This window comes from Pipra filicauda, unplaced genomic scaffold, assembly GCF_003945595.2.
Source record: "Pipra filicauda isolate LSUMZ 115617 unplaced genomic scaffold, ASM394559v2 scaffold5_size6683894_pilon, whole genome shotgun sequence".
Taxonomy (NCBI): Eukaryota; Metazoa; Chordata; class Aves; order Passeriformes; family Pipridae; genus Pipra; species Pipra filicauda.
The window spans coordinates 666,152-693,174 of NW_024104754.1; the positions used below are offsets into that span (position 1 = coordinate 666,152).

The 27,023-nt window shown below is 39.9% G+C and overlaps 1 protein-coding gene across 1 annotated transcript in view; it reads left to right on the plus strand.

Annotated features, from left to right (window-relative positions):
* The window catches only part of CERS6 (ceramide synthase 6), a 109,347-nt gene that overhangs the window by 18,545 nt on the left and 63,779 nt on the right, over positions 1-27,023 (plus strand). Inside the window, exons 2-3 of the mRNA XM_027733724.2 lie at positions 15,259-15,364; positions 17,603-17,733. Coding sequence (XP_027589525.1) covers positions 15,259-15,364; positions 17,603-17,733 — 237 coding nt within the window. The remainder of the gene's footprint in view (positions 1-15,258; positions 15,365-17,602; positions 17,734-27,023) is intronic.

A 27,023-nucleotide genomic window follows, 5' to 3' on the forward strand; every position in this document is an offset into this window, starting at 1 on the left:
AATGGACCTCTGCTCTAGGATTAGGATTTGTGAATTGGAAAGACCATAATAATTTTTCCCCCTTCCATCTGTAGTTGCATAGATGACTCCCCTGCTATGTACCAGGCAGAAGTAATTTGAGACCTGCATGACAGGTCTGTAATTGATTCTTGTTAATTGATTCCTTTAATAACTACTGAAAGCTAAAGGGGAGGAGGGCTGGGCAGGAACAGCAGTGAGGTTGACTAGCACAAGATTTGACCTAGTTTTTTCAATCTGCGTGGCTGTGCAGACAGACTCAGTTATAAATCTGCTCTTTCAGAAGAGCTTTTATTTTTTTTTTGCTTTTGTTCTCTGTGTGAACAGCTGCATTGGTTTTGAATGTTCAAATTTGGTGTACTAAATGTAAAATTTTGTCATTATTGTATAGTGTTATTGAAATGTGCATGTGTGGTGAGGAAGGAATGGAAGGCACCTACATCTGGTGCATTGCTGTGGGGTTTGCTACTCTCTACCCTGCCACTCAGTCATTCTTCTTTGTGTCTTACTTGATAGCTGCGTGACATTACATGCTTGGTTTTTTGTCCTCCCTGCAGTATTACTAAGTATGTGAAATACACTCACTCTTTACTTTGTGTAGGAGTTATGGGTACTGCTTTGCATACAAACTGAGGCTGAAAGACTTTTTTTTTAAAGTTTTTGATAACATGTCTAAATTAATCATTTTGCCTTCTTATATCTATTTATAGCAAGTGGTCCTGGCCTTTGTTTGGTTTACTTGTTTGTATATTTTTCTTCCCTTAGCAGTGAAGCACCAGGGATTAGTACTAAATACTGTAACAGCATGGGGATTCATGACAGGCTGTCGACCAGGACTTTGATTCTCCAGATGCTCTGAATAAACATTACAACAGACATTTGAAGGGGGATATTCAGTTGCTGAATAGGTTTATGTATAATGAGGTTTATGTATAATGTTTGTCTTAGTTTTGATCACAGAGAGGTCTCCTTCTATAGCCATTCCTTAATTGAATGACATGGGGTTTTTTTACCTGTTCTGCATTGTGCAATAACTAGTTTTGTTCTTGAACCACTTGTATCTGCTACAGCAAAACCATACCCAACTGAAAGCCAGGAAACTGACTTCTGTTCCTGAAGCTGCTCTGAGATACAACTGAACCTGCATCAGGAGATTGCCTAAACCCATCCTTGCTGGTTGGCTTGCCTGGCTTCCTACTCTGTCTGGCCTGAGGTTCTCTTTCATTCTGCTATAGGCCCTGGAGTATAACTTCATGCTGCTTTGCTGTTTCTCACTGTTTGCATGTGATCTCTGCTCTCTTACTGCACTGGTTGTGGCTCCAGTGTTGCTTCTTGCCAACCAGAGAGGCTCTTGAAGAAGGCAAGAGTTCCAGCTCTTGGTTGGCAAGGAGGGGACCTCAGTGATGGGGAAAGAGAAAAGCTAAGGTGGTGCTTGGACCAGGGGAGGTTCTGTGGGCTTCTGGGGAACTCCTCAGAGATTTTCTCTCTCCTTAGGTGGCCTGTACATGTCAGTCAACAATATTCCCCTGCGTTAGGCTTGGAAATGGATGCATGCTGCTGTGACTTTGGTGTAACACCATTTACTAGCCTTCCTTCTTCCACTCCTGTTTGATTTCACAAGTGCTTCTCTCTGAAGCTGGGAAAATATCCCTGTAGGTAGAAGCTGATCTTGCAATGGGATAAATTCATCGCTGTTTCCTATTCTAAAGTAAAATTTGAGATTATGCCATAGTCCAGGGTATTCTGAAGACTTTTTGCTTTTCTTCGTGTTTCTACCTGTTGGTGAAATCAGCAGTCATGCTCTTTGGGAGCCAGGCTTTGTCAGAAACATTTCTTTAGGGGACAATGACTGACGCGCATGTCAAGGAAGTGACTGTCAGCCCAGGAGCTGAAAGGAGGTGCCTGCTCGCAGGAGCTGCTCTGAGTGTCCTTCTGAGGCATTTTATCTGCTGGCCTGACATTTCCCATCCCACTCCAAGTGAGCTATGGTCTTGTGCTGTGATACTTTGTCATGTATCCTGGATATAGATGTCGTGTCTAATTTGTTCTCAAGGGAAGGCAAAGTTTGATCTATGATTCCCTGTGAAGCTGGTAATTACCATGTGCCCTCAGTGCTCACAAAGCCTTGCTGCAGTTCAGCGTGCAGACGCTTAACTGATGTGCCTGCTGAATGTCTTAGAGTGTTGTGCAACAGGGAAGCGTGAGGATCTTAGCAGCACACTGGCCAGGGGCATATGGTGGCCTATAAGTTTATAACACTTAGGTTTGCCTGGGCAAGCAGTGTGTGTGGGTGAGGCTTCAAAATGAGTCCTGTAGTGATTCCTACCTACATGTTTCCCCTCCCTGTTCCACCTCCTCCTTTCTTTGTGCTCTTGCCAAGCACACAGCCCTCCACAGTTCAAGTGCAGCAATATTACCCATGGCTAATCTATAACCCAACTGGGTGAGAGACTGGCTGCCACTTCCATTTGAGTTGTCAGACAAACATACTAGATAACATTCTAAACAGAATTTGTGCTTTTTTGGCTGAGCTGCCTCATAATTGTCCATGCATACCAGAATGCTCAGTTAACCCAGAGCAATGGGACACACACTGAAGATTTACAGAAGAGCCGATCCCCAACAATGCAGCGTGTTTGTGTCTTAAGTTCTGCTGGGTGGGTTTTGGTGGTTGGCCTAGCTTAACCTGTGCCATCAGGAGTATGTACGTTGCTGCTTTGCTCAAGCTGTATCCTGACATTGCCTGGTCACAGCTTGTTTTAAAGGCAAAATATTTTTCCTTTTAACTTTTTAGTTATTCTCTTAAAGAATAATTACTTCATGGCTAATCTTAGGAGTGATGTTTCTTGCCATTTAAAAAATAAAACTGATGATCTACAGTTGTGTAAAAAATCTTCTGTAATGATAGTTATAAGTCATATGGGTTCCCAGTTTTGATTTTTATCCCAAGCAGTACGTGCTAAAGTGTCTTTTAAAACGAATAAATAAGGCAAGACAATTGTAATGATCCTAAGGAGATAAAAAGGCATATGGCACCCTAAACAGAAACATAAAGAGTAACAAATACTTGCCACTTGAAAGTTCTACGTAACTATTATCTTACAAGTAGTTAGTTTTATACCTTCTGCTGGTACAGGTGGGAAGTTATATACCAATACTATTAGGGAACCATGTTTTAGTTAGGTGTCCTTTATGAGACCATATGAAGTTGTAGTGTGCAAGTTGCTGACAAAAATCTTGTAATGAGCTAAAAAAAAGCAGGATTGCAAAAGTTTCTTTTGTGTTTTATGTACAAAATACACTCGCTTATGGATCCAGTGTGTAAATTATTCACAAATACCCAAGATACGAGATGACTTCTATTCTTCTGTTTGTCACATGCTGCAGCATTTTCAAATGCTGTCAAACCTGGTAGTCCAGCATTGTTCTCCTGTGGTGAGCTCCTGTGGCTGGCTGGTAGCTGTGTGTGCAGCTCCCCAGTGCATCCTGCTGCATGGCTCCCTTCCCTGTCTGAGGTTTCTGGCTGCAGCAGCCCAGGGAGTCATTTCCAAAGTGAGGTTTGGGTGATCCGCTAGCAAATCCTATTATTTGTTAATAGGATTTGTTCTTGCGCTGTTTTGTCCGATCAGTAATTGTTTATCACGCATTAGGAGTACAATGAGATGCCTGTCAGCTGTGTTATGGGTTTTTTGTGTGCGACACTCATTGTTTGCCTGCGATGGCAGGTTTTGCTTTGGGACAGGCTCAGTGCAGAAGGCAGAAAACATAAGGCTCTGCATTTCAAACACTGCAATATAGTGTATCCTGCACTCTGGTAGGCACCAGTTTCCCCATCTCCCAATAAATGGTGGGAGGCACAGAGGGTCACTAAGCTCATCTAGAGGGCTGAGTGCTCTGTGCTTTTGCATGCAGAGCTGCAGCTGCCTTCCAGGTTGCTTCTCTGCCTTCCCAAAAGAGTGCCCTGCTGAGGTGGCAATCAAACAAGAAAGCATTAAGAAAATTCAGCAGTAGAGTAGAAAGGTGAAAAATGTACAGAAAAACTTGGGAGATAGTGAGAACTAGTTGCTTTTTGTCTTTGTTGAATGTTTTGATCAGTCCATATTGTATTTAAAACTCATACAATGTAGGTAGAAACTACTTCTCAAAAGGGGTCCATCTGAACTGGGTTTTGAGGTTTCAGGTGTGAGCATTTGTATAGGTAATTTTATGAATCTTTTGTTGAAGCATTTATTTTGGAAAACTAATTGATAATAAATATTTTGAATTGCATGTATCCTAATATGCTTTTTTAATACCTTTTCTCAGAAGAGAATACATTTTAAGAAATACGAAGGTCACATTTCCAAAGCAGAATCTGAATATGGTCCTGTGATGGCTTGGCTTCAGTCTCTGGAGAGTTCACACTCAGGTTTGCTAATGTCTGTTTAGTGATGCTGTGTTGATGGAGTGAATCAGATCAGGTCACTGATCCAGCTGAAAACTCCATGCTTTTCTGGGCAGTGATAGTCTCCAGTTTCTTGAAGCCCTAATCTGCTGCTGCAGTAAAAGGGGCAGGGTAGGACAAGTGTGCTTTGAGTGGCTACCCCTGCTCAGGGTGCTGTGCCTGGGCAGGTGGGAACAGCTCAGGTCAGCCTGGACCATCCTGGCTGAGAATTTGAAACAGTCCTTGTTTTCTTAAGTAATAACAATTTAAGGATAAAGTAAGGAAAATAATTTATTGTGTAGTTTGGCTGCATGCTTCTTTAGAAAGAGTTTTCCTGAATGTCTACATGTATCTTTTATCTTTTTTTTATTGGAATCTAGTTAGAAATAAACTGAACTTTGTGCCAGTTAGGAACTGGATTTTGTTCTGAGTTTGTGCAAAGTGTCTGGAAAGAAATAAGGCTCTAATTCTTGTAGTTGAGTAGTCAAATGTTATGCTGAAGTTTGATTATATATACACACTTATATTACATATACACATACACAATATGTAAATACATATGCCATTACATATACTTTATATATGTATGCGTGTTTCAGTATACATATATGCATCTGCTCATACAGATATAAAAAATACAGTGAATGAATAACATTGTGATCATCTTTTGTGGCTATTTCCTGCCAGCCGGAATGCAAATTGGTTCCTCATGAAGTTCCTGCAAAAGGTTTGATGATTTTGTGACCTGGCTCTTGGAATGAAAGCTTAACCTTCCAAGTCAGACCATCCGTCTCTATTTCAAGTACTTACAGAACCACAACCATCATTCAGTGAGGTATCCATGACCTATTCCCTCTTCAAAGGGAACAGTTTTCACCAGAATAAAGATTTAGTGTGAACATTCTACTCAGAGCAGGAAAGTTCCCGAAACATGCCCTAACTCCTGATGTAGGGAGAAATAGAATTTGCACCAGAGGAACGAGTTTGTCCATAAGAGCGATGCATATACTGAAATTCTCTCTGCTGTATGCAATGACAGCCCACCAGCAGTAGAGAAGCCAAACTCACAACAGGACAAAGAGAAAGCTTACAATTATTTAAATACTTTGTGGTGTGTGTTCTTCTTTCAAGACCTGAAGTTTGTGCCACTCCCAGGTAGTGTGATGACAATGTTCAGGAGCAGACCATGCCTGCAAATCATGTGGGCAGGCTGGGTTATTTGCTCAAATGAAAATGCACATTTGTAACAGACAGACAGAAGTTTGGGTTTACCTTTCTTGCAGCACCTGCCCTTGCTCAGGGATTGGTTGCAGAACCCATGGAGCAAGGCAGTGGAGTAGGATTCTTGTGCCCCTGAAACATTTTAAGGACTTATATTTTTTAATGTTTCATTGAATACAAAGCATCATCTATCTTCTCTGCTTTCAAAAAATGCATTCTAACCTGATGTAACCTAATGAGTTCCTATTTAAGTTGAACAATGTAGTTTCTCAACATTTCAAACACCTCCTAATATTTTCCAGGAAGGCATTGCTGAACTCTTCCAGTTTTGTTCTGTGACTTGCTACAGTCTCTAGTGATAATATCAGATGGACTGTATGCTGTTAGATTAATAACTAAGGATTTTTAACTACATCCTTCATTTTTTTGCCTTCTGGTAGTAAATAGATCAAAGTAAGGAAAATAAATTAGAATTTAAGAGGAAGTTGATGAGGTGAGTTATCATGTAATGACCAGGCCGAGAACTACCATGAAGAAACCTGGAGAGTAGCATTGACTTTCTAGTGGGCAGATCTATGTTATTTATCAAACTGATTGCTGAGAATTTTGCTTCTTTAGACTATTGCTATGAGCCACTTAACAACTTTTGGGTTGTGCTAAGTGGCAGATAGCTGCAGTTTCTTTTGCACCTTGGAATCTACCTTGGCGGATGAAGGAGAGCTGCATTGAAAGTGTGTATATGCCAAGAGGCCAGTGGATGGCATGCCTTGGCTGCAGCTTTAATGTAGACACAGGTATTCCTCACAATTTTTAAATGTTTTTTTTTACTTACATATTTAAGATGTGACCGGAGTAAAAGATAAAGTAATGCTGCAGAGCCTGGGGAGTTAGAACTTCATCGTTGTTTTAGGTAACCTACTGCCATTTAAAAATTAAATTATCAATCTTTCAATTCTTTTTGTGCTATCTTTTTGCCCTTTTCTATGTCCACCATCTAATCCCATTTGAACAATGTGTCTTTTCATATGTAGATGTCTTATGCTTGGTTCTTTGCTTTAGTTGTCCCAGGCTTGCTGAAATGAAGGGACATATCAGCTCTGTGTGTTAGAAGGTGGCAGAGGGGAGTAGGAGACAAATCTATAGTGTCAGGAGTGGCACAGAAAGGGTCCTTTGGGTTTGACTTCATTTTTACTCAGTGCAAGAAATAAAGCAGAACTGAAACTGGACAGCGATGAGTTCAAAGTGAAGGGAGATGGTTGTCTTCACACAGTCTGAATTCATACTGGGGAGCTCTTCCATAGGCTGTGGAAAGTTTTCATGGGCTCAATGAGTTACTAGTGCAGCTTGGGTAGGGAGGGTCAGCTCTTTGGGGACTGCTATGTGGAAAGATACCTTTTTTGGTCTAGAAAGTCCCTAAGCCAGAACTTTCTAGAAGTTGGGAGAATATTTTTATCTTCACTGACCTTTAGCAGTGGGCTAGAATTTTGGAGACCATTGACCCTGACTTGTGTGTCCTGATTTTACTGTGTGCAAAAAGGGTATGAGTGATAACCTTCAGCATTGTATCATCTATACCCTCTACAGCCTTGGTGAGGCTGGTGGAGGGCGGCTGAGAGAAGACACCATGTGTGAGAGGTGGGGGGGACTAGACTGTATGTCCCCTTCCATTCCTTCTCCCTCTGCCTGATCTGTGCTTGGAAAGTTACAGAGTGACTAAACTCTTTATTTTTAGACATTACAAAGAAAGAAAGCATTAGACAGCCGGCTGCAAAAATATTTTTTGTGACCTTTGTCTACATTTGTGCAGTGCTTGTTTCTATTCTGGAGCATATAGTTCCTACCCATTTCAGCTCTTCAGTCTTATGTAGTTTCATGAGAAACTGAAATGCTTATAACTTTATGCATATGTATATTCAAAAAAATTGCTTCCATATTTGTTTGTGACACATTTTCATTGTAACATACAAACTGGAAAAGCAACTGGAGCACTGTAGGTAGAGGCTGCACTGGGGTAGTCCCATATTGGTGGCTGAACACCCTCTGCACCAGTCGGTCCTGCTGTGAACTAACCTGGAGAAAGGATTAAAGAGGTCTTCCAACTCAGTGAGGCAAAAAGGTTTAGTAGTATGTGTGAACAGGGTCTGGAATTGGGGCTGTGATCGGTAGGGTCTGGCCTGCATCTTGGGATGGTAGCTAGCAGGTTTGCAAAAGCTTAAGCCAAATAGATGTTATGGATCATGGTTTTTCTTATTGGAGCAATATTTCCAGAAAAGGGGAGTATTTTTAACTTTGAACAAGGAGGAGATGTGTCTTTTAGACATGCATGTTCAGTTAAAAAAAAAAAAGAAAAGGCAGGACAATATAAATATGAGAAATCCAACTGTGAAAATAAAACAATTTTACAGTAATTGAAAGGTATGGGTCAGTCATGTCAGTTGTGTTCCTGAAGAGTCAAAGCATTTTGTAATACTGCTGTTGAGTGATAAGGATAATTTGTTTTATTTACTGAAAACTATATGGGTTAGCACTGCACTAACCAGTAAGTCTTCAAGCTGAAATACAGATGCTAAATCCTTTTTTCCCACAGGTACCTTTCACAGACTGTTGGGTAAAGTGAAACTTGCTATTACATGAAAGTACTCCTAGGTGGAAGCCCTTATATCCCTTATTGCCCTGAAGCAGATTACTGTGACAGAATTTTCTTCTCTAAAGCTGATCTGTAGAAAACCATTTTTCACTTGCATGGCATCCAAAGTATGAAAAAAACAGTTGATGCTGTTTTGCTAGGACAATATGCTGAATTTATAGAGTACTTAGTTTACCAGCTGAAAAATTACAAACCCCTTTTGGCTAATATGTTATATGTCAGTACTCCTATTGCATCAAGTGTTACAGGTGTAGTGCTGTTCTTTAGCCCACCTTTTATGTCCATCTTTGATATATTAAAGGAAAGGCTCATTTCTCTCAAAAGGCTGAAATGGGAGTGGTGCAGTAGCATTAGAGGGGCTGTGGCAGTACTTGGCAGGTGTTCCTTCTGGCCAATGGAGCAAACCTGACAGAGCCCATGTGCAGGGATATATTGCCTTCTGCCACCACTGGCTTGTAGGACTCTGCCCATACTAGATCTTACAAATACCTGCACTCAGTAAGGTGTTGGATTGTGCTTTCTTATTATAGATAAGCAGTTTCTCATTCCAGACCATTAGTTCCACTAGCCCTCAATGGCACTGCAGGCTTCTGCCAGCCCTGCTCCATGAGGTCCAAGTATTTATTGTAATAGATGCATTTTCTGCTGCCAGCTTGACATGTAATTTGAATTTTGTTAGGAGAGATGAGCAACGCCCTTTGTCTGGAAAGATTTCAAATAGCTTCCCATCTCTGTGTTTAAATAGCAGGATAGTGGTGATGGAAGGTGGTTTTTTGTTGGTTGGTTGGTTTTGCGGTTGTTTTTTTTAAACCTTTTAATGAAAGGCTTAGGTCAAAGACATTTGTTTCATCGAAAGATCTCTTGGATCAAAACATTAACAAAAAGCTTTCAAAACCTTGGGGAAAAAAAACCAAACTCCAAAGTACTGATTTTCCAGGAACCTTTTTCCCTCTCTAGTGTGTATGAATGCTTTGTAATAATTTGAGCCAAAGACAAAAACCTCACTAATTCAGTAAGCTGAATTCTCTTGCAAGCTGCTTAGCTTTTGTTTTTTAGAAACACATGTGGATTGCACCATATAGTGCTTAGATTGTATAATTTGATGTGAGGTATGGGATAATGATGCTGGTGTTGAAATAACAGCTAATGCATCTCTATGAAAAGAGAAGGAAAAGCATTTAACCTCTCAGATGACAGGCAGATGCATACGTTGCTTTTCTGAAGTTATTTCAGGTGGTTCGGGAATAAGTCCCCCTGAAAGAGTTGGCTCTGCCCTCTCCTGCACACTTGCCTCTGAGACAGTGCTTGGGATGCTCTTGCTTGGGATGCTCAGTAGAAGGCTCTTGCTGATGTACCAAGTCACGTGCTGGGCTTCTTGCTTGGGCAGACAGGTTCTTACCTCTGAAAAGGTTTCATGAGGGAAAAGGGAGTTGTGACCCATTTCCCAGCAAAGCCCACAAATTTCAGCTACTAGATGAGATTAATTGCATTAAGACCCCTGCCTGTGCTTCAGATGCTGTTGGGTCTTCTGCAGTGTAAGGTGTTGGGAAACATTAAGCCGAAACCAGTGCCGGTATAGGTATACTGAAGTGATAACCCTACTTATCTACTGAATTTATCCTAGGACTATTAAGATTTTTCTGTTATTTTGTTGTTTGGGTTTTTTTTTATTTTTCAATTGCTACTAATACAAGTAACTTCTCAGTTAAGTAGGTCAGATATACCAAAATAACAAAACAAATTCAGTAATTATTTTTGTGTGTTGTGGCAGTAATTCTGTTGAGCATCTGCTCAGAAACAAGCCTCTTCTGCTTTTACTCATCCTTGTAGTTAGAGCAAACTTAGATTGTTTCTGTTTAAAACCAGCAAGCAATGTCCAACAAGTTAGACAATTGTAATCATAAATCCCTGGAACAATCTGTGTTTAGTGAGCATAAAGTAGATGAGCTGGGAAAATTTGCTCTGCGTCACTCTTTCAAAAAAGGAGCCAGACTCTTCAAAACAGATTTGCGTACCTCCTTACACAGAGAGGAATTTTTGCTGGTTTAACTGCCTTCCCTGCTATTTGTAAATATACTGATAGGAAACTATGAGATTTTGTGGATATACTTGATTGGCAGGAATAGCTTGCTTGGGTGTTTTTTTTAATGGAGCTCACAGTTGGCTGGTGTTAGCAGTGTGAGCAGGCCTTTATGCAAGCACCACTTGCACTATGACAGTGTCTGAGTGAGCCTTTTTACCAGGTTCGCAGGAATGCTGTATGTATGTAATCAGAGCATAGCACTTAACTAGAGTTTGTTATCACAGAATCACAGAATGGCTGGGGTTGGAAGGGACTTCTGGAGATCATCTAGTTGTACTTGGGTTGATTCAGAGATGTGCTGCACGCTTTCACATTCACTACAGTTTTCTCAAATTTCTCCATATAGATGCATCCTCATCACGGGAAGAGGAGACTCAAGCTCTCATTGTGCCCTGACAAGCAATTAACTCAAATATTTTCAAGTACATGAAAGGCTAAAGCTTTATAGAATTTTTTATCTGTTAGCAAAAATCATGTAGGAACAGTCTCCAGGGTGATTTTGTGCAGATCCTTTGTGCCAGGCTGAGTTGTCTTCTCAGAAAATAGATTGTTAGTTATGGGATGGATGGTATGTAATAAGAGGCCATTAGTCATGTCTCTTGGTCCATCATGTGACCTACTTTTGATACAAATGAATGACAAAAGTGAATGATTTCGGCTGTGATTTACAAATTTTTTTTCTAAGTGTGAAATGTGCACTGGCTTAGCTTTTCTCACTTGCACTAATGAAAATTTCTGAGTGGGTTTCCATATTGAAGTTGCCCACAAAATAAAGTTGCTTAAGTGAGAGAAGAAACTTTCTGTGCTTAAAATAATTCAAGGGGAAAAGTTTAGTAATTTGTGGGATGAAGATTTTACAAAGCCTGTTAGGTATTAAAATGTGTTATACCTAGATAGAAAAAGTCATTGCCTTCACAAGACTCAGGAGGAACAAGAAGGCTGATGCAAAACTAAGAAATTACAGTAGTAGGGCAGCAACTGAAATGAATTCAGTCTTTGCAATCCTAAGGAGAGGTTTTGAGGTCAAGGAGAAGACAGGTCAACTATCTCAGTGCATGTGGTTTGAAAGTTTTAAATTAATAATTTAACAGATTTCAGAAATCTTCTTGGCATAAAAACAACATTTAAAACATGTTGTATGTGAATGGCAGGACAGCTTATAAAATCTGATAGGGGAAGTCCCTAAACAAAAAAAAAAGTCTAAACTTACTTTGTCAGTTATTGCTGGGTTTAGGACCTAGTAAGACTTTTGCAGCTCCTTCCCTTATGATGGTGACTTATTTTAGATATGCTAGTTTTAAATGCAGAATTGTAAAACACCTTTTTTCGTTTGCATTAAATAACCTTGTCTTGATTTAGGTTCTTGTGAATGGATAATCTTATCCTTTTGTAAAAATAATTGGTTAACATGTTTCACTTGCCAGCTAACATTGTCTATTATTTTAAGACTGATATTTCTTAAATTGACAGTTTAGAAGAAGCTACTGAATATTTTCTTCGTATCTCCCCATACATAAAAAAAGATTGTATTTAATTACATAAATCTAATATTAGCCATGTTAGCTTAATTTTGGTTGGTTGGTTGATTGGTTTTTCTGGTTTTTGGGCCCTGTTTGGAAAGCCTTATTAATTCTTGCAGACCTTCTAGGATGTTTTTTAAAAACCCTGTAATTTACCTATTGTGGTGGTTTGAATGTCTTCAGAACTGCTGAGAAACTGAAAACATGAATTTGTTAAAGGGTAACCACTCTGGTTAGCTCAGAAATAGCAGATGACCTGCTGGTAGGGAAACACTACGTTCATGTGCTCTAAAAGGGTCCTACAGGCACCTTTCCAATGCCCCAGATGACTGAAGAGTTACATATCCGTGTCTGACCAGATTCAGGGCAAAGATTACATGTTACAAGTAGAGCTGTTTGATCTGTAGTAAAAGAAAAAAAAAAAGATAGTTTTACTTTGCTTCTCATCCTTCATGTGACACTTTAAAAAAAATAATTATTTCATACAGACTTTGCAAGTGCAAATGAACATCTCGAAGGACTGTAAAGGCTAACATTTCTAGTTAGTTCTGTCGGGTTTGGGGTGTTGTTTTCCCCAGCATTGATGGTCAGTTGGGGTGGTCGTCTCCCTTGTGCAGTGCCACACCTGCTTGGGGAAACCCAAAATGGTACTTGTGGTGAAAATGATGCTTCTTTTTATGCCCTAGAGCAGGTGGGGGATCATCTTGCAAAGAGTTTCCTAACCCCTTTTGTAGCAAAAAACTGATCTCTGAGTTTTGGCTGGAGTATGAGGCATTGCTGTTGCTGTTGTAAATAACTGAGCTGAGGAAGACAGGATTCCAAAGTGCAAACTGGTCCCTGCCTTGAGAGGGGCACTGAAATGCTTGTCTTCAGGCACACGGTGTGGTGTTTGTGTGCCTGCAAAGGCTGAGTGCTTTCCACTCCAATGCTCTGCAGTAACCCACGTTATCTGAACTGGCTGACTGTGGGCTTTTTTATTTGGTTTTGGTTTTAAATGTGGCTTTAGACTGTGCATGAGGAAGCTGCCTTTAAAAAGGTTCTTGAATTCTGAGTTTAATTCTCTTTTTTTATGTTGGTCTTTCTTTTCTATATCCAGAAGAGAAGGGGCAGCATTCAGCAAAAGATGCTTGTCCTTTAATTTTTGTGTAATTGAATACCAGCTTTCAATTCAGCTGTATTGAAATCCATTGAAAAAGAGATATTAGTGTGGTGTTTGTTCAGATTTACATGTTTTAAAGAGAAAAGCTGACAATGTACTCAATTCTGCTCTCCTTACTCTTTCACAATAGTTATTCACTCTTAATTGCAGTACCTTATGCAATAAATAGTCCCACGGGTTTCAGTAAAGCTGTTTAGGGAATTGAATACCACAGTGTTAGCAGAAATGGAAAAAAATGAATAGTGCTTTTAAGAAGTGCATGATTTGGCAAATTGCTCATAGTTTGTACATGTATCAAACATTAATTCTGTTTTGTTTACTTATAGATCAGTTTAAGTTATTACAGAAAACTATCATGTTAATAATGCTTTTTATGACACCTGATGGGACATTTGCAATCCTATTAATTAAAGTCTACTTGAAAGTTCTATTTTAGCCTTGAAAAAAAGTTTTTATACTGCAAAGTACAGCTTGAATTGGTTACGTTTTTGTATGAAAAGTAAAAAACCTCTCTTAAATTTTATTAGTTCCACCAAAACTAATCATGTGGACGTGACTTGGCTCATCCACACTTGAATTAGTGGTAAAACCTGCTCAGTATTGCAGGTATATAGAATGTTTCTGTTAAAACTGCTCTGTTTCTCTTGAGTGTCCTAGTAGGACCCCTGTGGGGGTTTTGAAGCCTTCCCTGTCCCTTTGTCCTTGACATGGCTGGACAAGATCATCCTGTGTCTTGCAGCTGTGTAACCTGTACGTGTCCTGACTGCTTTACTGTCCTTGGGGACGAGCTCTGGTTTGGGTCACATGCCCATTCCTCCCATGCATGAGAAAAACATAAGCAACAAAGGAAGAAAAACTCAAATTTCTGTTTAGAAAATGTGTTTTGTTTTAGCTAATGAGTATAACATCGATATTACAATTCTCTTCTTAAAATCAAAACAAACACTGTAGCTGTGCTTTGTCCTGGATTTATCTATGCTATTCATTAACGTGACACGTCATTTTAAGAATGTCATTTAAGCAAACCCAGCTGGTTTGCTTAGATGTAAATGAAGATCAGCTCAGCATGAAGCTTGTTGGAATTGCTTTGTGTCGAATTTTTTCTAACTGGACCTTTTTATCTGCTTTTGACTTTACCAGATTTTTTTCTTTTCATCTAAATTAGCACATTTAGGGAACTGCCTTTCTGTTGAAGTTATATCCTGGATATCCCATTCCTTCACTCAGTAAAGGAGAAAAGAAAGTGCTTAAAATGGGACTTGTTTGTGGATAAGAATGTAATGATTTTTAATACCTTGTGGTCATTCAACTGGATAAACGTGGAACTAAACTACCTACTGTTGTTTTGGTCCTTGTTGGTAAATGAAGTTTTAGGAAACAGAAGTCTCTTAAGTAAAATCAAGAGTTACATAGTTCAAAGATGGTAGAAGTTCATAGTATTCATACGTGAATATGATTCCTATACAGAGTTTGTAGCTTTCATGGGAATTCCAGAATTGGACTCACAGTTACAAATTATTTAGTTTTTAATGAGTAGAATGGTGGTCTTTGAGTATATGTAAGGTAAACTATGCAATTCATCTCTAAAATGTATCAGAGAACTTATGGACTGGTGTTAGGATCTGTGACAGCTTCTTATTTTAGCAGAAGAGTTTGGAGGCAGAGCATTGCTGTGGCTCTGCACCATGTAAACTTTATGCTTCTAGAAAATTATGTTGATTGGGCAGCTTAAGTGCTTGCTGTCTTTCAGGATTTTGAAATTCCATTGTACAAAAGGAGTTCTGAGGCAGTAGCTACTTTGGAAACTGATTTACGAAAAAGGCTCTGTTTGGAGGATAATCTTATGTGCTCTTCATTTCTGCAAGTTGCCCTGCTCTTTTCATTAGCTGCTGCTTCTCTAGGAGGCATTCCTCTCATGCTTTTGTTCTAATCTCTTTTTTCACAACATGAAAGAAAATCCTCTGTTTCATGTGCTCTGTGGAGTTCCTTTCATCCTTCAAAGTGATGTTACTTATTTTGCAATGTAATTGCCTGTATGAGCTTGCTTTTGAGCTGGAAAGCTAAGTACTGTTTTTGTTGGCAGGGTTATAATGTTTGCCCATTTACCACATGTCATTGATTGATAACAGTAAGGAAGTAAATAACTGAAGGATTTCACCTGTTTTCTCATTCTTCTGTTTCTCACAGGTTCATTGCTAAACCTTGTGCCTTAGGCCTTAAAGTCCAAGCCAATGGACCACAGAAAGCTCAACCTAATGCTATTCTGGAAAAAGTTTTCACAGCTATTACAAAGGTAGTGTCTAACTAAAATATTTACATTATAAAGTGGGATATTGTGCTACAAACTATGTCTGAATAAAGCAAAGCTAATAGATAAATGGAGTGCTGCATTTTTACACCTAAAATCAGAAATGCTAATACTGGGGACACCATTAGTATGCCAGATTGAGCAGTTGTGCATCCCTTTGTGACACCTCCTGTAAGCTTTTAATCACAAAATTTTCACAGAAACACTTTGTAGATGTCGTATGGCCACTTACTCTTTTTTTGCTTCTTATCTGTTAGAAATTTCCACAAAAATCTTTGGGTTTTTTGGAAAAAAAAAAAAAAAAAGTTAATTTTGAGCCAGTACGATTGATACTGTATTTTCCATGAAACTTAGAGCTACTCCTTCTAGGGGACTGCCTGAGCACAGGGCACTGGTGTCTTGCTGGTATCCCAGCTACAGGAGAAGATAGAAAAGTGGGAGAAACTGACTGAATAATAGAGCTTGCAGATTTTTTTTTTTGTGCAAGTTTTTCACCCACAACTTACATCTCTATCTATACATCTCTCACCATGTGGCATCCCACCATGTGGCATCCCAACTCTGTCATTCTGTCCATACTTTTTGAAGCATCCTAAACTTTTCTGCAGGAGCTTTTCAGTCCCACCTTGGCTCCAGGCTGCAGCTGGACATGCCACAGAAAGTATTAGACTTAGAGGGCAAAATTGGGTTCAGTGCCACAGACAGTGAAATATTCTGTGGATCTGCCTTGCCTGTGTGTCCCACCCTCTCCTGAGATCACCATGGCACTTGGTGTAGCTTTTGTCCTGTTTTCAGGGAGGGACTTGTACATACTTTCTTTCTGAAGGCTGTAGCACATGCTCTCTCTCAGACTCAGATGAATGGATGGATTTTGTTTGTTGTGGGGTTTTTGTGGTCTTTTTCTTTTTTCTACTTCTTTTTTTTTTAATATTTCCTTGTAGAATCTGATAGTCTGACAGAGGGCCTGAAATCCCTGTGAGGGCAAAGAGGTCCAGAGGAGCTCCAGCAGAATCTGGTAGCTACTCTCAGAGAAACTGTCCAGTTTAGCTAACTACCTTTTTTGAATCACATACAACAGTTCTCTCTAGTCAAACTCCTAAAAGCTGCATCAAGTATTTGAGTTTTCTAAGGTTACAGACATTGGTTTTCTTAACCTTCCATTATAAACTAATGGCTACTTTGGTTGACTAAAAAACTTCTTTGAGATAGACAGCAAATACTTTATCCTTCTCTTGTCTCATTTCCCTTTTTTTTTGTGTTTTCATGGAGGCTGATAGACAAAACTTCAGCCTGACCAAAGTTTTGCTGTTCTATATCTTGTAGCATCTAAGAAGTTTTTGTCGTGAGAGCTCTTGTATCTCATTCAATTATATAACTGGCTTGCAGAAATAAAGCTAAAACTCCAGAAAACACATTGTCCAAAAGCTTTTTCTGTTTCTTTAAAAAGCAATGTGATTGGGAGAAATATGTAATTAGTACTCATGCTGTGCTGTACATGTAGAATTGCTGAATGATTGAAGATGTGGCCTGTACTGCTCTTAAAATTAAGGACAGACTTATTTTCTTTTGCCTTACCTTACCTCTGCACTGGTTTACAGCTGTGCTGATGGTATGAGAGTTCCACATTTTCTGCTTTGCAGAATATTTGTGTGTAGTTAATTTTACAGAAAAAAATTCTCTCTCATTGTTGTCAAAGTGATTTTCCTTTTGAAGTTGTCACTTTGTTTAATGACCTCATTTTTTAACATTAAAATTCACAAACATGGGATTTGTCTTCTTTCTGTGCCAGTCAAACCATCCTCACTACTGCAACAGATGATAGGGCAAAGATCCTGATGTAGGAGGATGGAACAGGCACACTGTGTGTCAGGCAGCGGGGTGTTTGTAAGACCCGCTGCTCAAGAGGTGCATGGCATTTTATGCCTACTTACCTTCACTTCCAAGTTTCAAACAAGTTTTAACCCATTGTCCCCTTTAAGCTTCTTACTAGTAATGAGCTGTGTGTCGTATTACAGGATCTGTTCTTCTAGATCAATACCAGTCACTGTAAAGGTATTTTGGTGGGAATCTGCCAGTAGAGATTTCTGTGAACATATTTCTGTGTATCCATGTGTCTCTCAGGCAGCCCTGATAAGAAGTCAAGAGTCAATTATAGTGGTTCTAAATTTAAAGCATTAATACAATTGGGCAAGAAACTAATTTTTACACTTCTCTGTTCTATAGCATCCAGATGAGAAGAGGCTGGAGGGTCTCTCCAAGCAGCTGGACTGGGATGTGCGCAGCATTCAACGTTGGTTTCGACAAAGACGCAACCAGGAAAAGCCCAGCACTCTTAGGAAGTTCTGTGAAAGCATGTAAGGATGTGTGTTCTCTTCTTGAGTTTTGTTGAGCCCATGTTCTCATCAGTTTTCCCCATTGTACTTTACAGGTATTTCTGTAGACAGGTAGAAAATTATACAAATTGGTAGAATATGACTTCTTTAATGAGACAAACAATCTTCATTCTCCTGAAGGAGTCAGATTGTGCTTTTTGTGTACTTTCAATGGTCAAAAGCTTTCAGTAGTCAAAGAGTTGTGATTCTGTACTGTCAGGGTGCCAGCCTGATCCTTTAAGAGAAGTTGCCTTGTGTTAGGGTGCCTAGAGCCCCTACCTTTAGCTATAAACCTGACAGAGATCTGAAATGGAAGAGTAAAGATGAAAGCCAGTTGGGTTGTTAAACAAAAAGAAGACAATAGATAAATTGACTAAAGACGATTGCCCTCTAATAAAAAGAGGAACTTAAATGTCAGAGTGCTTAAGTCCTCTCATTGGTATTTACAGCTAAAATCCTCCTTGCTAAATATTTAATAAGGCCAGGCAGGGTGAGATTATGGATAAACCTAGTCATCCTGTTGCCAGCAGCTAGTGGCCTTAGAGTTAATGATTTTTGAGATCAGTGAAGAGCACCCTTTTTTTCTTCAAGGGTTGTAGTTGTTAACTGGTCTGCTTAGCTTGTGGTAAAGGCTATGGACTCTTGGGAAAAAATTAAAACTGTATTAGTGTTAGAGCTAGTGTATTTGGGTGGTATATCTTGCTGCCTCTGTAACTCAGGTCAAAGACTTCACTCTCTTGCACTAATGCCACCGCATTTGGGCTGACCTAGTTGTTAAGAAAAACTTAAACATACCATGAAATACCATCACAGATTGGATGGTAATGTCCTTTGTGACATTCATTATGGAGAAAGCATGCAGATGACAGCTATGAATGCAGAATGGAAGGTAAGGTCAAGCTGTAATGAAGTGCTGACAGAATTTAGTGCCAGTTTTGTCTGGAGGGAGCCATTGGGCATTATTGCAATATGTGTACTTGATAGTAATGATAATACTTGCCCAAAAAGAAGCAACATGGCATAAATAATGGGTGGATAGTTCAGGTTCCATCTGCTAATGGTTTGAGGAGGTGCAGTGGGAGTTGCCTCTCCATTTCTGTATGTACATAGTGCTGTGATAATGAGGTGTTATCCAGCCAACCGTGTGTGCCTTGCCCTGGGAGCATTTCCAGTGGTGGAGTATGCGCCACCAGCTGACCTGTCACATGTTGGATGAAGTTGTTGGCAGATAGTCAGACTAGCACTGGGAAGCCAGGGCTATCCTTTTATCCCCTCAGTATGGGTGTTAAACTGTCATCTAGTTAAATCTGCCCATCAGGGCACTAAGCAAGGTACTTCAGTATGTTTTGACTAAAGAAATTCTCCGGTATGAGGTCTGTAGCCTTTTCACAGCTACTGAGCTAACAGGTGGCTTTTTGGATGTAGTGTCTCTGTGTGGCAGCTGCTGGGCTGCATAAAGTACATGTCATGGGAAGGGGGGCACTCAAGTCTTCAGTAACTGGGGTGTCAGTGGAGAGTTTCATAGCCAGGACAGAGAACGAAATGTGTCCTTATGTAATAAGTACAGAGCAGGCAAAATGACAGTGATCCCTGCCTACACCTTCATACTGTTGAGCTGCTGTTGTCCCTCCAGAGAAGACTTGAGTTTTGCTGGCAATGGTATTGATTGACTGTGGCTTGGGAAGAAAAGTGACAGAACACACAGCAAATGTGAAGCTACTCTAAAAAGAGTTCCACTTCTTTTTACGTGGAGATGATTCAATTTACTGCTAGACAAAGTGTTCCTTGGGCCCAGAGTGGCTTTTGCATGATGAAAGGGAGAAGGGAGAAGGCAGCTGTGCCAGAAGGGCTGTAGGCCATTTCTGACTGCCTTATCTTTCTTGCAAATGAATAGCGTGGGCACTACGTAGAGGAGTTTCAATAGGACAAAGGCTGAGAGTGAAATTTAGTGATAAACACACTTGCCTGAGATGCATGACACCCGAGATCCAGTCCCAAACACATTATACCAGTAACTTTATCACCAGATTCTTATTGTCCCAGATTTTTCACTTTCTCTTTCCCTTCCCTTCTTTTTCTTTTCAAGCAATTCCAATTCTATTCCTAAACAGAGTGTAGGGAAACTCCAAAACCTACACTGCTTTGGTGTTTGGTTTTTTGGTTTTGTTCTTTTTTTTTCCAAATGGAATAATTCCTTTGCTGCCAGTCTTTGTCAGATATCCTGACCGTTGGCAGATGGTGGTTATATGAAGAAAAAGGCAGTAATAAAATCTCTGTCTATAGACACTGTTTGTACCATGGCATTATAGTGAAAATAAACTATTTTTTCAGGAAACTTAATCAGCATTCCCCCCCACAGTTTTGTCTGTCAATCTGAAAGAGGAGGTGTAATTTGATTATTGGAGGTTTAGAGACCCTAATGGTGAGACTTCAATGGCATCATGTACCTGCTTAAGATTTCAGATGTTAATGGTGATAAGTATCTATTTGAAATACAAAAGAGATAATTTCACCAGGTGGTGCTTAATAATTATTAGTTTTTCAACGATTTGGTCATTCTGGCATGAAACTTGAAGTTAAAGGCAGTCACAGTTTGCAGTCACTAGGAAAGGCATCCACATGGTATAACCTCAGATTGCAAAGATCAGGCACTTAGCTTACTCTATGAACTGCTGGGGTTAGTCAGTCCCTAGCTTTTCTTTCTCTTGTGTGAATTTAGGCAATTTTGGCTCCTTTTCTCGACTTGAAAGATCCAAGGAGCATAAAGGAGACGACAAAGTGGTGAACTGAGTGTGCAAAGTGGACTTTTCTACTTCCATGTGTTTCTGTTGGGTTTTTACTAGTCTTTCCTTTCTGTCCCCATGGCACTACCTAATATCAAGAAAATGACTTTGCTGATTGCCAGACCAAATACAGGATCCGAGAATGTCTTTGTTAAAATCTGATGTGTCAGAAAGCAAATGCAGTGTCGATTCCCAAGCCACTTCCAATTTCTTCCCAGTTTCAGCGTGTTGTGCTGCTGCTCACGCTACCAGTGCAGAGGCGTGTCTGATTTCCTCAAGGAATAAGTAGTATAGAAAGAGACAGCATTCTGTTCTCCCACCTTGTTGTCCAGATCAACGTGAAAGAACCTGTGATGGCATAGGTTATTAGCCTGGGACTTTGGAATGTCATCAGGCTGATGACTTGTCTGTCCTACGGCTATGTACATTTAAGCAAGATGTTTATTAGAGACATTTACGTGGTTTCCAAGGAGTGGCTGAAAGAAACATATGGCCAAGAGAGTTTTTTTGAGTTTATGCAACATTCTATGTGTGAAAACATAGAAATGTGCAGACTGAAGAGCCAAAGATACATTTTCCCCCCCTCTTTCCTTTCTAGAAGAAGCTTGGATATTGAAATGTTTGTAAGTGAGGTGTCTTTTAGTTTTGATGTAGGGGAGAGAAGAGTCTTTCTCTCATATCCTAGCCAGACATTTTTTTTCCTAGGGCATTGAAACTGTGTTTATGCACATTGCTTTGAGGGACATTTTATCTATCTAGAGTTGGTGGGTTTTTTTGCTTGTCATGCACATTTATGTGAAAATTATATGGGCTGTTTACAAGTTCTTGGCTATACTGCTTTTCTCAACTAGCAGAGTAATTCTCTCCTACAAAAATGTATTGGAAAAATAACTATGCAAGGGAAAGAAATTAAGACAGCTGTTTGGTTGTTGAAATTCTGAACTGTGCTGATACAAATCGTAACAAATTGCATAGAAGAATTCTTCAGCCTGTGCTTTGCGTGTAGCAGTAAAGCCCTAGAAAATAAATAGGTTTCTAGCTCTGAATTTTTAATACCATCAAGCCCTCTTAAGCTTCTAAAAAATATCTGATCTGAGGAAAAATACGTGGTAAATGGTATTTTGGGTCCATTTAATTCTGATTTGTCAGCTGCTTCAGTGCTACACGCAATGAAGGACTAACCAGTGTTTCATGACCAGAAAAGAGAACAAGGGTCTGTGAAGTCGTGCTATATGCTCTGGAGTGAGTATGATAGTTACTCTTCAATGGCGGTAGAATTGGTAGTATCTCCCTTGTTTTCCTCTGCTGTTTTTCATGGAACAGGAATGGCTGTTCCTCCTCATTCTCTAACAGGAATGAGGCATAATCTCTTCGTTGGTTTTTTGGTCTGTTCAGGAGATCTAAAGCACTGGTAACTCAACCAGCTGCTTGGTGAAAGGGGAACTGCGCGTCTGACTAGTATGCTGATAAACAGTTATAGGTTTTCCTTGCTATTGTAAATCTGGATTCCTTTTTTTTCTTAACTGGGCAGATACTCAGTTCTGCTGCTCCTTCTTGTAATGTGCTGCAGTGGCCTGTGTCCTGCCATGGGCTGCGTGCTACATCCACGAGCTCGTGGGACAGGTGCTTCTGCTGAAAAATGATCATAAGACAGCAGTTTCATCTGAAAGAGAAAGCATCAAGGAAAATCCAAAATTTCTGGTAGTCACTATGAAAGGGAGCAAACTCTGCAAGGAGGAATAGTATTGAAAGCCACTATGTAATTACTGATTTCTTTCTTCTGAAACACTTAGTACTGAAACAGTTAATAGAACTGAAACTCTTTTATACAGGTGAAAAAAAGTGCATTTTTCTTTTGCTGATCCTTAGCTTGCTTCTTTCAGTATTTCAGTTAGCTTTCTGTGACCTTGAATGAAATACTCCTTGGTGTTTCACAGAAACTTACAATACTGGAGCAGATAATTTATATTTTTCTTAGTGGCGTCTGAAGAACACAGTATTTTGTGATATAATTGAGGACTACGAAGTGTGTTTTTGTGTACACCTCACCGTGTCTGGATGTAGATTTCTTTTTTCCCCTTTCTCCCTGCTGTGGACTTAAAGGGAGTTTGGCAGTAAGAATAAGAGGAGTATTCCTTCAAGCACATAGCTGAGTTTATAGCCAAGAGACTGCTTTGGCTCAGGTCAGGCAACAAGTTTCCCTAAAGCTGCTAACTCAAACCACAACATGTCAAATCAGACCTGGCACTACTGAAAGGATAATTCATTGAAAAGACAATTCACTCCAGGGATTTCTCCAGACAGATTATATGGATATAAAATTTGCTAAATCTGACTCTTCCAGCTGGGAGAGTCTTGTTATCCAAGGAGGGCTAGTGCCTCTACATTGTGCCATAGGGCAAGCAGCACATGCTTGGTGTCAGGCTGTGAAAACACCATACTGGCAAGGTGCCATACCTCAGTCTTAGAAACATGGATCCTTCTTGCAGGAATGGAGGAGAAGGGAGGGAGTGGGGGGAATGAAAACAAAAAACCACAAACCCACAAATTCTCATGATGTTTCAGAGCTGTATTTTGTATGAATGTAAAGTAGATCCTGAGCATATGCTGTCCAGTGTTCCAGCCCTGAGCACTCTGGCTACGAGCCCATTCACACTAGTTGGTTTCTTCCAACCTGGAACTCTATGAAATGTTTGGATAAGGATTCATATATCAGGTGATTCAGATTTAATGATGGTGTTAGTGTAAGACAAGGGGGAACAACAAAGGCTAGCTCTTAACACTACTCAGGGAATGCTGTCTTTGGAGGGAATAGAATTGTTACTTGGTGAAACCTATGAAGCTGGGTTGCCCATCACTGTTTCCCATTTTACTGCTAGACTGGTGTGAGTAGAACAAACCGTTCCGTTGCCATTTTTAATTAAAATATTTATTAAATGTGATTGAAGATTCAGTACTTTGTAAGTGCAAATGGCAGCACAGTGACTTGTAGATGCTACCAGGATTGTTCAGGAGATCAGAAAGACAATGGAAGAAGAGAGGGGGTCAGCTTAGTGCAAGATAAAAGCGTATGTAAATGATAGATTATATAAAGAAAATAAATGGAGAACAGCAACTTTGTGCAAGAACCAGAAAGCATTAAATGGAAAAGAAAAAGAAGCATATTCAAAATTGAATAGTAAAAAGTTTTTCACACTCTGAGTAATTAAGCAGGATTTCATGTTTCTTTCATGGAATTCATTGCTCTCCTGAGGCAATAATTCAGCAGTAAGTTGTAATTAATTGATTGTTTTATTTACTTGGGCAATTAGAGTATTTGGTATTGTGTTGATAAGTGGATTGTATCTTCTAGTTTGCTTAGAAGACTGTTGTGAAGACTAACCTAAAGTCTTTAAAGTACCCTGTACTGAAACTGGAGTACAGAGGTAAGGAGGAGAAGAGCCTTGTGTTGACAGAGTCAGATTTGTGGGACAGCTTGTTGAGGGAGAACATAGGTTTTCGATGAGATGTGAAGGGAGTTTAGAGTCTATGAAGTTATTCCAGAACAGGGAAGGTGTGAGTTTGCTGAGTGCAAGAAGAGTTTGTTATCGCTTCAGGTAGTAGGGAAGTTGAGAAATTGAAGTCATCTAGCAAGTGGTAACTGAAGTGCAGAGTAACAAAGATGGTCTGGCAATTGTTGTCTATAGCAAGCATGTAAAATACTGCAGTTTCATCGTAGTACTGTAAGAGTTATATCTAGACTCTGGGATTGATACATTCAAGGACCTATTATTCTCTTGAGAGTGTTGTGTCTAGTAACATCACTGAGAGGGAAGAGAGATGTGCTTGAATGTAAGGCCTCAATAGAAGGTAAAAGAGAATGAGGCATTTATACCGAAAGTCATGTCAAGAGCTGTGCAAAAAGATCTAGAGTCATGTTTCAGTAGGTAAAAACCAAGATAGAAATCCATGAGAGTAGCAGTCAACAGCTCTGTATATTACTGACTCCTTTGTCTGCTACTAGGAACTTATATTTCTCTCTAAGCCACATTTGAAGTCGGCGCAGAAGAGTATTGATAAAACTTTTTATTAAGGGTAAATAGTCTTTGTTGTATGATGTCATTCAGCACTGGTTCACTGATGGCTTCTCTGCCACAAGAGAAAGAGAGTAAGACAGTACTTGTTGCCTTGAGTTACATAACACAAAGTAATTTGTAGCCTGAGTTTCTGGGCACATGAATAAGTCAATGGCTGGCAAGTTGTCCTGATTTTAAAGTTGTGAGAATGCAGTGCAGCCACTGACAGCGATTTTAATTCTGCTCTAACACTTGCTCTCTCATGAATCAGGACTAAATATCTTGCAGGTACTTCCTCTCCAACACACAGCTTGCTCAACACTTGCATTTCCAAAGGCAAGGCCTGGGCAATGATGCCCAGCTGCTACAGCGTGGTTTGCCATGGGTTTATGCTTTCAATTTTGCCTCTCGGACCATCTGTATTAGGCTCTGGATAATTCATATTTCTTTGGTGTCCAGTCTGGATCTGTAACTTAGTTATACATCCTTTTATGATTTATTTACGCACTTTTGTGCTGTCATGTATTTGCACAGGCTGGCTCAAACTGTAGTTCAGCAGCACAGGCTACCATTGCAGCTCCAGTACGCTATAAAGGCCATCTCCCTGAGCTCTGCACCCTTGCCCTCCCATTTGCCCTGCCCTGTGCCAGACAGCTGGGTGTACAGCTGTTTGTAAGGCAGCACACTGTACCTACTGGGTCACCCTGCATGAAAAGATACGGTGCTCGTCAGTCAGGTTTTCCTGTTGTGGGTCACAAGGTGGTCACATGAGGATGCTGGAGTTCTGTTGCTTGTGGTTGTGGAGAGCACGTATGCAATCAAGTAACAGAAGGGAAACCAGGGAAGCATGGGCAGTACTTGCGTCCAGTGTGAAAGCTCAGGTTTTGATGTGATGGAGGAGAGAAGTGGGGGAAATAGCTACAGTCACTTGGTCCTCCTGATGTGACAGGGTGGGAGGACATGGTGTGGTGGAGCAGGGCATGGTGTGCCATGTGGTGCTCTGAGTGCATCTCTTCCTTCTGCCTGCTCTGATACAAGGGCTTAGATTAACACAGCTGAGTAAATGAATGCTTTTCTGCTGAACAGCTGCTCCTGTGGCTGTGTTTATTTTCTTTGTCTAATTCTTGCTATCATTATTTCCCAATTTTGAATAGTGAAATACTGTGTCTGGGCCTGCTGTTGTTGCCTTGCTAACCTGATGCATAAGAAAACTGGTGAAGAGGAAGATTGGAGTAGACTTCTTGCAACTCTTTTGTATGCTGCTCAAGAGGCTCCAGTTAGCTCAGGGCTCGTATGAAACAGATCCCAGATTTGGGCAATGTTGGCGGTTTCCCTTGTGGTTCCTTTCCTACTACATCTGCCATACTCACATGTGAATCTGGTCTATGATCACTGTTTTACCTTTTTATGCTGGGCCTCAGAATGTGTCTCTGCCCAAACATGTTATTAGGGTGAAATGATAACATTGGCTAAGTGTCAGGAGTTACCAGCCCTCTTTCCATGCTATTCTACTGGAGCAGAAAGGCAAAGCTGTCCATGCCATGTCCTCATTTTATGCTCACCGTATTTTTAGATTGTTCATTAAGCACTTTTCATTTTACGTCTTATGAAATCTCCCTCTTCCCTCAAATTGGATTACTTAAAACTTTGAAATCCCTGCCCTTACTGCCTTCTGTGACACAGTTTTTAACATAATTAATAAATTTAAATTAACTCATATGCTGGTCCTGCAAAGACACTATCACTTAACATTATCATTGCACATTAGGCAAGGTTATAATAAATTAACTAGGTTTCCATTCTCTTGTGGGTTGTATATACTCATCATTATTTTATTATTATGGAAATTAAATAATTCCTCCCTAATTTCTAGTTAAGGTGAACATGGGTTCAAAATTATAGTCATAATATAACAATTAAAGACAACTAAAGGAAAACTGCAAAGATTGCAGTAGCTGCTGTTTTCTTCTGTGTGGAACAGTACCTTGAATTGTCTTGCTCTTCATTATGAAAGAGACCAGCTGCCACCTTGATAAAACCTCTGTCTTCTCCTGCTTCAGTGTCTCACCAGGGTGGGTATATGCAGACCTGCTGTGACATAACACAGAGCCCAGGCTGCAATGGAGACCTGCCTAGTAACTTCATGTGTATGCTACATTTTGCATTTTATGTATGTCCATGAACTTACTGTGTTTTACTAATACCATTACTGTGACAGACCCTTCTGCTTGTATTGACTGGTGACTAGCATTTGCTCATACAGACATGTTTTGTTTTTCACTTCCCTAAAGTTCAAGAAACAAGCAGATAAAAAAAAGTATATGTGAGAGTTAAAATATTTCATTACTTTTTCCAGAAGATTCAAGCAGTGCATCAGCTCATGTAGTCCCAGTTACTTGCAGGTTAAATCTTCAAAGATCAGGCCCTGAAACAA